This window comes from Panthera leo, chromosome C2, assembly GCF_018350215.1.
Source record: "Panthera leo isolate Ple1 chromosome C2, P.leo_Ple1_pat1.1, whole genome shotgun sequence".
In the NCBI taxonomy this organism is placed as follows: Eukaryota; Metazoa; Chordata; class Mammalia; order Carnivora; family Felidae; genus Panthera; species Panthera leo.
In genome coordinates, this window is record NC_056687.1 from 147957118 (window position 1) to 147973981 (window position 16864).

Consider the following 16864-nt stretch of genomic DNA (forward strand, 5'->3'; position numbering starts at 1 on the left):
TGAAAACTATAGAAAGCTTATGAAAGAAATTGAAGAAGACACAAAAAAATGGAAAAAGATTCCATGCTTCTGCATAGGAAGAACAAATATTGTTAAAAATGTTGATACTACCCAAAGCAATCTACATATTCAATGCAATCCCTATCAAAATAATACCAGCATTCTTCACAGAGCTAGGACAAATAATCCTAAAATTTTTATGGAACCAGAAAAGACCCCGAATAGCCAAAGTGATCTTGAAAAAGAAAACCAAAGCAGGAGGCATCACAATCCCAGACTTCAAACTATACTACAAAGCTGTAATCATCAAGACAGTATGGCATTGGCACAAGAACACATCAATGGAACAGAATAGAGAACCCAGAAATGGATCCACAAGCGTATGGCCAACTAATCTTTGACAAAGCAGGAAAGAATACCCAATGGAATAAAGACAGTCTCTTCAGCAAGGGGTTCTGGGAAAACTGGACAGTGACACGCAGAGGAATGAACCTGGACCACTTTCTTACACCATACACAAAAATAAACTCAAAATGGATGAAAGACTTCTATGTAAGACAGGAAGCCATCAAATTCCTCAAGGAGAATGCAGGCAAAAACCTCTTTGATCTTGGCCACAGCAACTTCTTACTCAACACATCTCTGGAGGCAAGGGAAGCAAAAGCAAAAATGAACTACTGGGACCTCATCAAAATAAAAACCTTCTGCACAGCGAAGGAAACAATCAGCAAAACTAAAAGGCAACTGATGGAATGGGAGAAGATATTTGCAAATGACATATAAGATAAAGCGTTAGTATCCAAAATTTACAAAGAACTTATCAAACTCAACACCCAAAAAACAAATAATCCAGTGAAGAAATGGGCAAAAGACATGAATAGAACTTCTCCAAAGAAGACATCCAGATGGCCAGCCGACACATGAAAAAATGCTCACCATCTCTCATCATCAGGGAAATACAAATCAAAACCACAATGAAATACCACCTCATACCTGTCAGAATGGCTAACATGAACAACTCAGGCAACAACAGATGTTGGTGAGGATGTGGAGAAAGAGGGTCTCTTTTGCATTGTTGGTGGCAATGCAAGCTGGTGCGGCCACTCTGGAAAACAGTTGGAGGTTCCTAAAAAAACTAAAAATAGAAGTACCCTACGACCCAGCAATTGCACTACTAGGCATTTATCCAAGGGATACAAGTGTGCTGTTTCGAAGGGACACATGCACCCCCATGTTTATAGCAGCACTATCAACAATAGCCAAAGTATGAAAAGAGCCCAAATGTCCATCGATGGATGAATGGATAAAGAAAATGTGGTATATGTATATATATACAATGGAGTATTACTCAGCAATCAAAAAGAATGAAATCTTGCCATTTGCAACTACGTGGATGGAACTGGAGGGTATTATGCTAAGTGAAATTAGTCAGTCAGAGAAAGACAAAAATCATATAACTTCACTCATATGAGGACTTTAAGAGATAGAACAGATGAACATAAGGGAAGGGAAACAAAAATAATATAAACACAGGGAAGGGGACAAAACAGAAGAGACTGATAAATATGGAGAACAAACTGAGGGTTATGGGAGGGGTTGTGGGAGGGGGGATGGGATAAATGGGTAAGGGGCATTAAGGAATCTACTCCTGAAATCATTGTTGCAGTATATGCTAATTAATTTGGATATAAATTTTAAAAAATTAAAAATAAAATAAAAAAAAATCCATATTCTTGGGAGGCTCAGTTGGTTGAGCCTCCAACTTCGGCTCAGGTCATGATCTCATAGTTCATGAGTTGGAATCCCGCATCAGGCTCTGTGCTGACAGCTCAGAGCCTGGAGCCTGCTTCAGATTCTGTGTCTCCCCCTCTCTCTCTGCCCCTTCTCTGCTCACACTCTGTCTCTCTCTTTCTCAAAAATAAGTAAACATTAAAAAAATAGTTTTAAATCCATATTCTTGCATCCATCAGCGTGAAGGGACTTCACTTATCTTGTCTCCTGTGCCTCTCTCCACGAAGTGACTTCTCTCATCGGTTGGACAATACCAGATGTTGCACAGGTTACTTTACCTTTGGCCCCTATACCCACATGCCCTAGCAGGCCCCACTCCCCAAATAAGCATCCCCTGAACAGTGCTAACCAGAACCACAGGTGGGCCTGGAGGTAGGCCAGGGAGGACAGGAGGGCCCGTGAAGCAAAGAGGAGGAGGTGAGGGGCAGGAGGGGAAGAACTCCTTCAGGGTGATGATAAGTAATCCATCCTCCCCACTGGAGAGGCCTTGGGGCAGGGTAGGGGCAGGTTCCAGGGGACGAAAGGTCAGGGTCCCTAGAAAGGCAGATTGGAGAGGAAGCCTGGAGTAGAAGAGGAGAGGAAGCCTGGAGAGGAAGCTCCTGGCCCTCAGGTGGCCCAGAAGTGGGGACTGCGGGAAGTGTCTTGTCTGAGCTGGTGGGTGAGCCTCTGGGGTTCAGTGGGGACCGCCCACTCCTCTGAAAGCCCTGGTCCACGGAAAGCCCGGCTTGCAGCATTCACAGAGATCTCGCCTCCCACATCTCCTTGTGCTGCACCCCCGCCGACTCAGCTCTGACCCCCTCTTGCCCACAGCACTGCCCTCACACTTCCTGTATCCCCAGTGACAGGGACCTTGCTTACCGACCGAAAGCCAGGACACCCGCTCTGATGGCCAAATGGCATACATGCGGCCACCACAATGCAGCACACACACTGATTCCTTCCAAATTCTATATTCTGTGTGGGAAAACTCACTAAGATTTCTTGAATGAGTGAATGAATGACAGTAGGAAGGAAGGAAGGATGCTATAGTGGTGGGGGCAGGGGTTCTGGCGTTAAATGAGCCTGGGTTCAAATCCCAGCCCTACTAGTTACCTGCTCTGTGACCTTGGGCAAATGACTCAATGTCTCTGAGCCTCAGTTTTCTGTTCTGTCAAATGGGAGCAATAATGCCTACCTTATGGAGTTATTTCGAGGCTTTGTGATGAGGAACACAGTACAGCTCCTCTGCACAGTGCAGACCACCATCCGTATTCACTTCATGCCAGGTAGCGCTCCCCAGGTTCATGGGCAGACTCTGCCACCTCCATCTGTCTGGCTACGGGCAATGTACTCCCTCCCCAGCTGAGGCTCTTGATCTGTAGAGCAAGGATCATACAGCTGGGAGTGTAAGGCATTCATGAAATCCTCTGTATAAAGCCCCTTAGCACCATGCCTTGTGGGTAACAAATTAGTTACTACAGGTCTGGAACCCCATAACCAAACCCTGGAGGTCAGATGTCATTCAGAATCCTGAATTTTTCAGATATAGAAACATAGTATGTTGCCTGTACTGTGTATTATGCAATATTCTTCGCAGGGTCTGAGGTTACACCCAATAACAACACGCTGGTATTTCTGCAAGGCAACACAATGTATGAATATCCACGCTGACTGGGACAGGAGTTCTGGCACCGAACGTATGAAAAGGCTTTTGATTTTCAGAGCTGGGGGATGGTTGGCATTGCATCTAGAGAGCCGTGAACCTGTTATTGTCACCAGCCTCTCCATTGTTTTCCTTGAAACAGACCCTTTAGGATGAAGTACAAAGAAACAGTCGGGCCTGGGGTGAGGCCAGTCAGGCAGCATGGTGGCTGGTGATTGTGGTGGCCTCACCAGACCCTTCAGCTGTCCTCAAAGCCTCTTAAGGTTGATGGGAAGGTCCTAATTCTCCATCCCCAGCTGTTTGCTTTGCTTGGCACATCCTTCTCATTCCAGAAGCAATAGCTGGGGGAGGCTTTGGGCCAGCAGCGCGTGCTGAGGCTGAGAAGGACAGAAAGTGGATGAAGTTTCAAGTTTGCAGAAAAGACACAGTTTGTAGACGGAGAAGACTTTAACGAGCAAAGAGCAATGGGCAGGGAGCCAGATGCACGCGACTGTGCTTGGCTGGGGTCGGACTTTGCTCCTCCACATTCCACAGAATTGGCCCTGCCTCATCATCCGCTCCGAATCCAAAGGGATTCGAGGAAGAGAAGCTCTCGGAGCCACTGGGCAGGGTGGTGGGAGTGCCCTTTAGTGGTGGTCCTGGGCTCAATACACGCTAGCACAACTCCGGCCTGAGTTTGAATTCTGACCCTTCCATCTATGAGCTGGGTGCCCTTGGACAAGTTACCAAACCCCTCTGTGCCTCATCTGTACAACGGAGATAATAATAATCACACCTAATCGGTAAATGGAGCTAATAATCACACCTAACCGTCGAGTCGTGGCGAGGTTAGGTGTGCCTTGATCCACATAAACCACTGTCACGGCGACTGGTACGTAGTCATCACTCAGTAAACGTTACCAGTTACTCTAGCAGGTGCTCAATAAACACTTGTCAGTTGCTAGCCATTAAGTGGCCAAGGCCAGATCTGAACCCAGAGCTCCTGCATTCAAGTCCAGGCCTCTGAAAATCAAAATAAAAAAAAAATTAAGGGTGTTAAGGGTGCATATATTTAACAAGACTTTCTGAGGTGGAAGCTAGGGACTGAAGGGGTATGTGTTGAGGAACAGCACGTCGAGAGGCCTGTGCCCCCCGAGCTGGAGCCATTCTCAGCTGAGGATGGCCCAGGGGCATGGGGCCCAACCCTGGAGTTCTGTGGACTTGGGCAGAGCTGGGCTTGGAGGCTTCCCCCGCCCCCTACCATTCCGGAAGGAGGAAGAGGCCAGTGCTGAGGGGAGGGCTAGGGACAGTGTCTTGCCGAGTGGGCTAAGCTCAGAGAGCTGGGCCCTGTCCTCCGGTGCCAGGGGTGATTGACATGCACTGAGTGAGCTGGGAGGGACCACACAGTGTCTGCTTATGCATCCACTGATCTGTGCTGAGCAGACCTGTTCACATCAGGACACAAAAGTGCTTGCTGGAAGCTTGGGGCCTTGCTTACTGACAAGATTCTGAAGATTCTGGCTTGGTGTTTTCAGCCAGAAACTTCACATACACGTGTGCACACACACACACACACACACACACACACACACAGGCACTCACACGTCCACTCTACATATGCGTGTGGGATGCACAATTTTACAGTATCTGGAGCAGTTCATAGAATGTTCTTGAAAATATTTATTGGTGCAAGGGAGTAAACAGCCAGAGCTGAAAAGACAGAAAGGACTGTGGTAAGATTGAACACCCAACACCCACAACCACCTTCACCATCCCAAGCAGGTGACACATTCTGTGACATTCTGGCTTTTCCCATTTGTCTTCAAGTTGGGGGGAGCCCAAGAGAATGTGGCCAGCAGCGTGGATGCTCATCCACTCGAGTGGTGTTGTGATGCACCCCGCCAGTGAGGCAGGAGCTCTGCCTGGGCAATGCACAAGCTCACGAGTCCTCATCCTGGAAGAGTGTCAGGTTGTGCTTCCGGATGTGTTCCAGCAGCACCTGTCCTCGCCGCTCCAGGGTCTGGAGAACCTGCGTCAGTCCCAGTCTCCCGCCTTGGCTTTGCCAGAACACTGGGTCCATCTGCAGTGACTTGAGCAGCATATTCTGTAGACACCCTGATGCAAGAACCTTCACGACAGACTCAGGAAACCTGGAGGTCAGGTCCCCCGAGCCCCATAACAGAAAGGAAAAGCAAAAGTGATCTCAGAAAATTTCCATGACAGGTGAAGCCAGATGGCCAGAAATCGCACAGCTGGCAAACCCTGGCAAAGTCATCCTGCAAAGTCCCAGGGCCCACCTGCTGTCTCGTTATCAGGGAACCCTCCCGTCTACCTGCTGTGACAGCAGGCAGGGGATAGAGCTTTAGGATGGATCCCACCCCACAGAGAAGCTGGGGGAGTCACCTCTGCTATCCCAGGAGAAATGCCTCCTGCTGTGCTTGGCAAATGCCAGAAAGAGTTCTAAGAAGGCTGAGCTACCTGTCATGAGTGGGCAGGAAAGGTAGGCTGCCCAGGCTAGCTCCTCCTCTGGGGCAAGGGAAGGGCTGGCCTCCCCAGGCCCTAGCAGGCTGCCAGTGTTCCGCTGGGCCAGGAGGCCCTCTGGCTATTAGGGGTGGGGGTACTGCACCAGAAGTTGAAGGGCCTGCTGGCTGTGTCCCCTCAGCTTTCCCAGGGCTCCCCACCCCCTCCTGAGGCTCAGATCCAATAGCCTTTGTCTAAAAGACTGCAGACTTCACAGGAGCCATGATTTAAGGCTCCCCAGTCTACAGCAGGGCCATCAAGCCTCAGTCTCCGAACCCCTGTCCCACCCCGCTGACCCTCACCCATCTATGCCCTCCAGCAGCCGAAAGTTCAGCTTGTCCTCAGGGTGTTGAAGGTTGCCGGCGTTATCGATGTAGACCAGATGGGATGGGTCACTGCTCCGGACCTCAGGGAAGAAGATGGGCAGAGACAGAGGTGGGTAAGGTTGCAGCCTAGCTGGCACCCTTGGGCTCTGTCAGGGTTGAGGGGCTCAGAAGGGGGGGACCCTGAGCTGACAGTCCCACAGTCCACCCTGCTACCTCATGGCCCCCACACGCTGAGCAGTCATCTTGCCATCTCAGTGAACCCTCCCAGCAACCTTAGAAGGGGACGGCTAGCGTTAGCTCTATCTTACAGAGTCAGGGGCACAAAGAAGTTAAGTAATTTGCACACAGTCACACAGCTGAGAAGCACACACCTGTTTTGGTGGCTGAAGGCGTGAGGCGTGTGGGTGAGAACCGGCAGGTGCAGAGATGGCCTACCCAGTGGGGTTGTGGCTTCAGGGCACATCGCATACGTGCATGCTCACACACGCTCACGCGCCCTGAGCGCCTGCACATTCCCCTGAGCATCACCAAGAACACACAACGCCTTCCATTCCCAGGCAGCATACTCTAGCCCCACAGCAGAAGAGTTTAGGGACTCCTAAACGCTTTTCAAAACTAAAACCGGCCAAAGGGAATTCTTTAACACTTCAAAAACATGGCGTGGCATGTCTTCCACTCCCTACTCCCACCCCTGTGCACACACCCCATTCCTATATATTCTCCAGAATTCCATGGTGTTTTCCCATAATCCTCTCCATTAACCTAGGCTTAACATATGAACTTTTGCCTCCAGGATCCTAGCTTTTCCTCTTCTCTGTCTCTTCTCCCTCCTCACCCCTCTCCACACATCAGGGATCATCTATTTCTTAAAGCCCAATGACTCTTCCCTCCGAAAACTGCTGTCCTAAGGGATATGTGAAATGGCTACCCCCAGGGGTAACTGATGGATATAAAAGCCTTATCTCTCCCAGAGATAACTGCCTTTTACCAGGGAACAGGAGAGAGAGCTCTGAGGGCAGGAGATGGAGAATTCCTACCACCCAGCAGCTTCACGAGACAGCCCTGGCCTCCTGGCTGGTGTGGCCTGCCTGAAGGTAGCCCAGGGCACCGTGCTGACCGCTACTCTCTCCAAAAGCAACTGGCCAAAGTAAGGCATCGTGGATATTCAGCTCACTGGGTGGGGAGAAGGCGGAGGAGCCCTTCCAGAGGGCGGCCCCTCGCTCCTTGGACAGAAGAGACTGCTCTGCCATGGCAGTCCTGTCTCTGATGGCCTCTGCACATCGCTTCCCACCCTGGGCTCTACTTTTAACAGGAGGCAGCGCAGTGTTCCTCTGGCGAGCACCGGCCTGTGAGCTGTGGGGCCCTAGGAGGGAGCCCTGTCACTGCCGCTGACCAGCCATGCGGCCGTGGAAACGCCCTTCCCCGGTCCAGGCCACAGTTTCCACAGCTGCTGGCACAATGTGGGTGGCCGACTAGACACACAGTCCTCACACCTGCTTCTGGGAGCCCTAGGGGTTCCCTGTGGACTCTCAAGGGGACAGTGGAGTTGATGAAAACCCAGCCCCACACCATCCCCACCTCAACCACATTTGCAAAGCCCCACTTGGGTCAGTTTTCCATACTGTGGCCTCTTGGAAACACAATTCAAACAAAGGCTTCTGCTAAAAAGAATAGGATTGGGAACCCCCAGTGTCACATGATCTCTGAAACTCATGAACTGAAGGGGGAGACACGAAAACCCGAGTCTGGGTGACAAGGGGACGTACCAGGATGTGGACCAGTCGCAGCTCGCCCGGGTTCCGGCATTTCTCCCGGAGCCCCTCTTCCACGCAGGGGTCTGACGGCTCGGGCTCAAAGCCGCAGCAGTAGCGGTCCAGGCGGTCATGGACCTATGAGGACATCCAGCCTCTGAGGGGGTGTGGCTCGATGCCTGCCTCCACCGGGCCCGGCACTCGGGCCACCTGACCCCTGGGGCCTCACGCTGGGGACAGTCCTCAGTGGCTGTCGGTGCTGGTCAGCTCGTGGCTGGCCTCCAGCTAGGGAGGGAGCTTCTGGTCTGCTCCTCCAGCCAGCTCGTCCTGCTGGCCGTGGGCCTGTCTGCTCACGCCTCAGCCCCGCACGGATTTCCACTGATCCCCACTGCCGAATCTGTGTCGCTGCCCCAAACTCTGGCCTAAGGCCACTGGGCCTCCCAGTGCTGACCATCTGTCAACCAGGGGAAATTCACACACAACTCCACTTTTTCCTTACGCGGCAAATGAGACAGCAGGGATTCCTCCTTTCTTTGGAGGTAAAAGCTGCAGCCCTTGTTAGGCCTGAGTCAAAGTCAGGGAAGGAGGAAGGCATTCCCCTTACAGGCTCCTTTTACACTGGAGGCCTCAAGGGGGAATCCTCAGGCATGGTGTGGGGACAGTTCTGAGGAGTTCTGCCTCCCAGCCCCTCCAGACACACATGGAGACACACATGACATTTTAGAGTGTCATAGAATTCGCACAATAATACATCCCACGCACCTGCTTCCAGTAGCTTTCTTCAGAACGAAGGAGTTACAGCCTGCAAGTCAGGAATTAAACAGAAACACGGATACAGCCCAGCCCTGACCTACGTGAGGATGTTATCTACTGTGTGCGTCCAATGCGAGGGGGTCCAGAAGGGAGAAGGCATCAAAACAGAAGTGGCAGAGTCCTCAGGATGGGAGGGCTGGTCTTGCTGTAGGGAGAAAGACAGGAAAGGGATAGGTGGAAGCAGGAGGTGGTGTGGAAAAGGTTGGGATGTGCCAGGAAGTGGATTCCAAACAGGGTGAGGTTGGGGGCAGCAGGGGGCGTCACACGGTCGGGGTCGGCGAGCTGGAGGAGATGCACCCCTTTTCCTGCCGGGAAGGAAGTTTGGTTGGATACAATACCTTGATGAGTGCTAACAACAGAAGGTGAGGTCTCCATAGGACTTGCTGTGCTTGGAACAAGAGGAAAAGTCCATTTGTTGCTGCGGAAGGGGGAGGAGAGAGAGGAGGGGAAGAGAGAAGTGAAGCAGGGAGCAGCAGGAGGCTGAGGGTGTGAGATGTGCCCTCCGTGCGAGGTATGTGAAACACGATCAGCTGCCTGGGATTTGTCTGAATCCTGGGAAGGTTACCAGATCCTCCCGGGTTGTGGGACCTGGGGTTTGAGTCCTTGTAAATCCCCAGGTGGTGTCAGGGTCGCAGGAGAGGGAGGGCCCAGCGACCCCTGGGCTCTACCAATCAGGATGGTGACTCACACGGGTGCTAACTCTCAGGATGCAAAGGTAATCCGGTTCCTGAAAGAGCCTTGTGTGCGGCATGGAGACTCAGGCCCCCTTCTGCAGAACGGCTAGACTAATTTAGAAAGCCTGGCAACACCACTGGAGAGGAAAGGTGCCAGCCTGGGAATCTAGAAATCAGCTCCAGGTAACATACTCTGCTTGGGGCAACTGTCCAGACCAAGGCAACAGAAGGGATAGACTCAGCGTGGAGGTGAGTGAAAGTCAGGGCAAGGGAAGCAGAAAGCCAGACGGCACCACGCTGGTGAGGGGCCCCACAGAAAGAGAGGGCCTCCTCCCTCCCTCAGTCCCCGGAAGCCTTCTGTGATTCCTCTCTAGCACACGGTTCAGCTCTGGCAGGATCAGGGCACCTCCCTCCCTGCAGTGGTGATGATGCAGAACAGCCACAGACTTACAGCAAAGGCAGCAGTGGTTTTAGTCTGATAAAGCAACGATGGTGTCTCTCCCTCAGAGATGATGATGATGTGGTGTAATAAGAAATGTATTTGGTCTCTGTGCCCTGATCCTAGCACAGAGCTCCTAAAACCTTTGGAGTTTCCTGAGTGATTTATAATGAGCCCCTTTGAGCACACCTGAGTTTGTGCTAATGAGATGACTCAGGGGAGCCCTAGATAGCTTCAGAATGGGGGTTGGTCACCAGAAGACAAGTGAACAGAGGATAGGACCTTTAGCCCCACCTCTAACCTCCAGGAAGGATAGGAGAGCTAGAGATCGGGTGATAAACACTTGAACAACGAGATTTGGAGCACTTCCTGGTCGGTGAGCACATTCGTGTCAGGAGGGTGGCACACCCCAGCTCCATCGGGACATAAGCTCCTGTGCTTGGGACCCTTCTGGGCCTCACCCCACATACCTCTTCATCTGGCTGTTCATTTGTATCCTTTAAAATAAACCAGTAAATGTAAGTAAAGTGTTTTTCCAAGCTCTGTGAGCCATTCTAGCAAATGATCAAACCTGAGGAGGGAGTCATGAGAACCCTTGGTTTGTAGCCAGTTGGTCAGAAGTGTGGGTAGCCCAGGACTTCTGACTGGCGTCTGAACTGGAACAGTCTTGTAGGACTGAACCCTTTAACTTGTGGGATATGACACTTACTCCAGGCAGATAGTGTCAGAATGGAATTGTGGGACACCCAGTGGGCGGTGGAGAACTGGTGTCCAAACGAAACATCACCGGGGAGCCTGGATGGCTCAGTCGGTTGGGCATCTGACTCTTGGTTTTGGCTCAGGTCATGATCTCACAGTCCGTGGGAGTCCGTGTTGCGCCTTGTACTGATGGCGCGGAGCCTGCTTGGGATTCTCTCTCTCTCCGTCCCTCCCCAGCTCTCTGTCTCTAAACAAACAAACAAACATAAAAAAATAATAAAGTAACCTATTAAAAAAAAGCCAAAACACTCAGACGACCACTGCCACTGTCACTGCCACCCACCTCTAGCTCATTCACTCCTCACTGCAGCTTTGCAAGGGAGACACCGTTATCCCACTTTACACAGGGGGACGCTGACCCCAGACACAGCAAGGCCATAAATGTATAAGTAATATAGATGGGACTTGAACCAGGTTCTGCCTGGCTTGAAGCCCAGCCCTCTGTGTTATCCTGCCCTGCCTCCCTGAAGTCAGGAAGAGTGAGCCAGTTATAGAGGTCAAATGAGGTCTCCATCATTACTTTTCATGGGATTAATTAATTTGGTCTTACCCTTGCTAGAGAACAGCTTTCAAAACTATGAAGGAGGAAGAGGAAGAACGAGGAGACACAGAGCCCACCATCCTCCATGACAACAACTGAGGCAGCAGCAGGCATGGTGGTGTTTGGATGGCCCGTGTCTCTCTTCTGTGGTTCGCTGCTCAGCCAACCAGAGCCAGCACCCCCATCCTGCGTCCCTCTGCCCATGGCAGCCGCCCCTCCCCATAAATGGGGGTAAGTGGGACAATGTCACCTCCAGGATGTAGCACTCATCGAAGCCACCTCCCAGGCCACCCAGCCCAGCCCGGTGCCGGCCAGTAAAAGGTCCTGTGTGCGGACCTCTGATTATTTCCATATCCCTTTGTAGGAAAATTCACATATATTCTGAAGAAATACAAAATTGATCTCTTTCGACACAAACAAGAAAATAACTCTGGTTCGGTAAGCCTCACAAAACCAGATGTCCAGAAACGGGAGTGTTAAACAGTCCCAACCTCTGTCCCAAAACATTGTCTGTTTTGCAATAGTTCAAGATGGAGAAGTTGCATGTCAGACCTAGACCATCGCCCCCAACAGGTTGAGGTCAATTCTGTGAGGCCAGGTTAGGTAGGATTTCCAGGGCCGGCGGGCCAAAGACACCCACAGGCACTACTGAAAGAGACAAGTTTAGCCTAGAGACCAACGCACAAAGCCCTGGTCCAGCTTGGCCAGGGTGAAAACAACCCCCACCCTGTTCGTGAAGTGAGCACATTAACAAGACCCCTGACATGGACCATCACTGCTTTGGCTGCCTGGGCTTTGGATAACAGCAGCCACAAGTAACAGAAACACCTGATTCAAAACGCCTTCAACCGTAAGGCAAGTTAGGATCATCTGTGGCAACAAGTCCCAAGATAGGGCAGGCTGGAGACTTAGCAGCAACTTATTGACATAGTAAGGACTCGGGTTTCTTTCTGCTCTCCACTCACCACCCCCAATATTAACAGCCCAGCATAGTCTTTGGAAGCCTGCAGGTGGCCACTGTGGGTATGTGTTTCCTTGTACATGTCCAGAGAGAACGAGAGGGTGGGGGAGAGGACGAATGAGAGCAACAGAGACAGAGAGACAGAGGGGAAATGAACCTCTCCTCCAGCAACCTTCCCTTCAGCCTGACTGGACCAAATCAGGTAACACGCTCACTCCCGGACCAGTAGTGGTCAGTGGAAGATGGTGACGCACTGATCCCCAAGCCCAGGACTGGGTGGGAGGTGAATCACGACAGGGCTCTGTGTGGAAATTTTTAGCTGCAGTGTCCTCACTCCAGCTGCGAGTGAAAATGTTGATCGGGACAGGGCTGAGGAAGGAGCCCTACAGCTAGCCACCAGAGACCTCTCCGCCTTCCAACTGGTTTTAAACCCACTTGAAGCTTGTATCATGCCCTCTCCTCCACTATGCCCTAGCTATTCGACCTGAGGTAGTTATTTAACCTCGAAACCCCTGAGTTTTCTCGTCAACAAAATGGGGCGGGGATACTCCCATGGGACTGCCCTGACGCTCACGTAGGGTAACGATACATGTAAAGCAGGGGGTGGTTGTTGGGGAAGAACCTTCTGTTGTGTCTGCCCTGGGAGCAGCAGGCCCAAAGACCCCCAGGAATCTCAGGGGTTTCCCTACCCACACACACACACCAGGAAGCCCCAGCCTCACCCAGTGGCACAGGTCAGAGACCCAGAGTTTGAAATAAAGTGCTAACGATAGGGTGGCCACTCTCGTCTTATGGGCAGGCCTAGTTTCCAGAGTGTGGACATGTCTGTGAGACAGACACCCACCTGCTTGCTTCTCTTTGGCTGGGAGAGTAAATGCCAGGGCAGTGCTGGCAAGACCGAAACATAGTAGGTGCTCTGGATTTCATAACATGCCTGAGGCACAGCCTACCAAACCCCCTTCCTCCTGGCAAACCCTCTCCGACCCCATCTCCAGGCCATTCTGTGCAGATTTTGATGTGTGGCAGTGTATGTTTCCAGAGGAAGCCACGAAGGAATATTGGCCCATACAACATTCCTGGCTTCTCAAACTCTATACTCATTAGAATGTTTAACAGCAAGGGCCTGGCCAGGCCCAGTCGCCAGTTTGACTATTTTGCCACACCGTCTGGTTCTTTTTTTCCACTGAAGAGAAATTCAGTTTAAACAGCAGCAGGCTAGCAGCCACACAAGGCCAAGATTAAGTTCCATTTCCCACATTCCCTCAGGATTTGATTCTTTTTCCCTCTTTTGAAATAATGAGGAGTTCCCAAGAAACAAGGACGAACCTTTGCAGTTGGGTTTTTCTGACCAGCCTAGCAGTGTCACCCAATCATGACGTGGATTGAAGCTTTTGTTCACTTGTACTTGAGCAGTTGTAAAGCCCTTACTTTGTGGCAGGCGCCACTCAGAGCTTGACATGTCACAACTCATTTAGTCCCTCCCACTAGCCAAGAGGTAGATGCCATTATCATCCCCATTTCAAAGATGTGGAAACTGAGTCACAGAGGCTGGGTAACATGCCTAAGACCCCCTAGCAAGGACGTGGTGGTGCTTAGGCTCAGACCGAGCAGTCTGGCTCTGACCAGTGAGTGGGACTATGTGGCACCAGAGATGCCAAGTCCCTTGATGGCAAAGGTGAAGACATGATTCAGTCCGATCCCCAGCACCCAGCACTTGCTTAGCACAACCAGAGATTTAGTTGAGGTTTTTTTTGAGTGAAAGAATGAGTGAATGAAGTGCCTGGCTGACTGACAGCATGGGACCGTGATGACTTAAAGCCTGCCTATCACACCCTGCCTCCCCGCCCAAGATGCCAACACCAGAAGTTTTCAGGGGGAGGCCCGGCTCTGTGGCCCCTGAACAGGACAAACGGGTGGGACAAGACATGCAGTCTGCCAAGGAGGGACACCAGGTCCAGCTGTGGGAGAGGGCGGGTCTGGGGGGGAGCCAGCATAGGGTATGAAGGGTGGCCAGAGTCCTGTAATGACCTATCAAGCTCCTGAGCCAAGACAGTTTCCTCAGCCAGTGCCTGATCTGGGTCTAATGGAGTCCAGAAGAGCCACCTGCTGTCCTGATGGCCCACGCCCCCTGTTCATGGACCTTCTCCCAAGGTGGGAGTAGTCACAGGCCTGGGTCCTTCCGGGTGGAAAGGGTGGCTCTTGCCTGGGCAGGCTCGCTGCCTGGGGCTCCGACCGCCACAGGATGGCAGCATCTCTCTCCGAGGAGGCCAGTGGTCTGGTCCCACCCTGCCCGGCTGGCTGGCTGGTTAGAGAAGTCTTGAGGTTTCTTCGGGGAGGTCGGAGTGGGAGAGGAGTGGGTTAATGGGCACTGCTCCCACTTTTCTCTAAGGACTCACCTTGCAGGTGCTCTCCACGTGTCCTGACAAAGAGCAATCTTCCTGGAGGCTCCGGGGAGGAACATCTGGACGCCACATCTGCCCCAAGCCCGAGGCCAGAAGTTGCAGCACCAGCTTAAGATGCAGGTCAATAGACTGGCTGATGGGCTTTGAGGAGATGCACTGAGGAGAACTAGATCTTATCTAAAAAGACATCAGTGCAAAAAACCACAGCCACCAAAAGATAAATCCAGCAAATAACGTTTCCAACTGAGAAAGCTAGGAGGAGTCACTGTCAGAACACCTTACACAGAAACCCTCACATAATACGTCAGAAGGGAAATAGTGATCTCTTCCACGGATACTTCAGAGGCATTTCATAAAATTTTGCATCCTTTCCTGACAATAAAAATTCATGTTTTAAAATGTTTATTTACTTTTGAGAGAGAGACAGAGACAGAGCATGATCAGGGGAGGGGCAGAAAGAGAGGGAGACACAGAATTCGAAGCAGGCTCCAGGCTCCGAGCTGTCAGCACAGAGCCCGATGCAGGGCTGGAACCCACGAACTGCGAGATCATGACCTGAGCCGAAGTCGGACGTTCAACTGACTGAGCCACCCAGGCGCCCCTAGAAATTCTTTTTTTTTTTTTAATTTTTTTTTAACGTTTATTATCTTTGAGAGACAGAGAGAGACAGAGCATGAGCGGGGAAGGGGCAGAGAGAGGGAGACAGAATCCGAAGCAGGCTCCAGGCTCCCAGCTGTCAGCACAGAGCCCGACGTGGGGCTCAAACCCATGAACTGAGAGATCATGCCGATGTCGGACACTCAACCGACTGAGCCACCCAGGCACCCCTAGAAATTCTTAATAAAGCAAGAATAATGAATAGTTCCTCATCATATCTTTAGTGGAAAACTAGGATTATGTTTAATGGTGAAACCCTAGAAGGGGTCCCAGATCTGTAGCAACAACTCATGTCCATCATTCCATGAATGTTCACCATTGCCCTGGAAGCACCAGCAAATGTAATGAGGTAAGAGGCAATGAGAAGACAAAGTGCATTCATTACAGATGAAATGCGGGTATACTTGGAAAAGCCAGAGGATAAGCTGAGCAACCATTAGAAGCAATACAAAGTTAGCGTGTGGCCACTAACCAAACTAATACACAGAAATAATAGCCTTCATGCAGACCTGGGCTCCTGGCCAGAACGTATGATGGAAAAAAAGATCCTATTTTCAAATGGCCACAAGAAGTTGAAATGCCCAGGAATAACCCCACATGAAAGTAAAGGAAACATGCAGATGCTTCTGAGGAACATGAATAAATGGAGAGGCATATCTGCTGGGGAACGTCATTGAACGTCTGCCTGTTGACTCAAGAGCTGGACCTGGGCACGCACAGGCTCCTCGTCCCCTCCCCTGTCTTTGGAATGTGGGTTCCACTTGCCTCTCCTGCTCCCAGAGGCTTCTCCAGGGACATTGCCTTGAGATGGTGACGTGGTGATGAGAACACCTGCACAGTATACATGACGGAACCCAGGTAAGGCCTCTTTATGAACTTTTAAGATTCAGCAGGTGGACACCGGGATCCACTGTCTTGTTGTTGCCCAAGACAAGCCTTGTCTGTAAGGTCTCTTTGTTTATTAAACCTGCCACCTACCAACCTGGAGTGGCCTGCCTCTTTCTTTGGTCTCTCAGTGCCTTCCACATAGAGGGGCTAGTTTCAGATTCCTGAAACCCGGGAAGGTCCAAAGTGGGTTGCGAACCAACAGTATCCAATTCTTGGCTAGAATGACTCTATATTTTAATATAGATGTAATTTCCCTCTACATTAGTCCACACAAATATAATTTGATCCCAATAAAATCCCAAAAGGACTTGGGAAGGAGGAGTAACAAGCGGACTCTAAATTTCATACGACAGTAGATACCCTGCAAGGATATCAGGAGAATTCTAAGAAAGAGAAATGAGGAAGAGCAATCCCTACTGGTTATCCACACAAAATATAGAGCCCAGCAATTAGAACTGTGACTTTGGCATATAAATGGACAGAACCTTTAGTAGAACAGAACAGAGTCCAGAAATAGACCTACATACATATGGAAATTGGCTATATGGCAAAGGCAACATTTCAGGTTGGGGGGGGGGGAAAGGTTGATTATTCGACAAATGTGCTGAGACATTTGGGTTGCTATCTGAAAAAAAAAAATCGTTGTTTTGCATCTTATCTCTTACTCCAAAATAACTTCCAGATGGATCAAAGAGAGATGAAAACACATGGAAGACTGAAG

The 16864-nt window shown here is 50.8% G+C and overlaps 1 protein-coding gene across 2 annotated transcripts in view; it reads right to left on the reverse strand.

The window, feature by feature from the left end:
• Positions 1 to 5077: 5077 nt before the first annotated feature.
• The window catches only part of GASK1A (golgi associated kinase 1A), a 56597-nt gene continuing 44810 nt past the window's right edge, over positions 5078 to 16864 (reverse strand). For both annotated transcript variants that reach the window (XM_042956141.1, XM_042956142.1), the window contains exons 3-5: positions 8025 to 8147; positions 6235 to 6338; positions 5078 to 5562 (exon numbers count right to left, since the gene is read on the reverse strand). In XM_042956141.1, the coding sequence (XP_042812075.1) occupies positions 5352 to 5562; positions 6235 to 6338; positions 8025 to 8147 (438 nt within the window). In that variant the 3' untranslated portion in view covers positions 5078 to 5351. The remainder of the gene's footprint in view (positions 5563 to 6234; positions 6339 to 8024; positions 8148 to 16864) is intronic.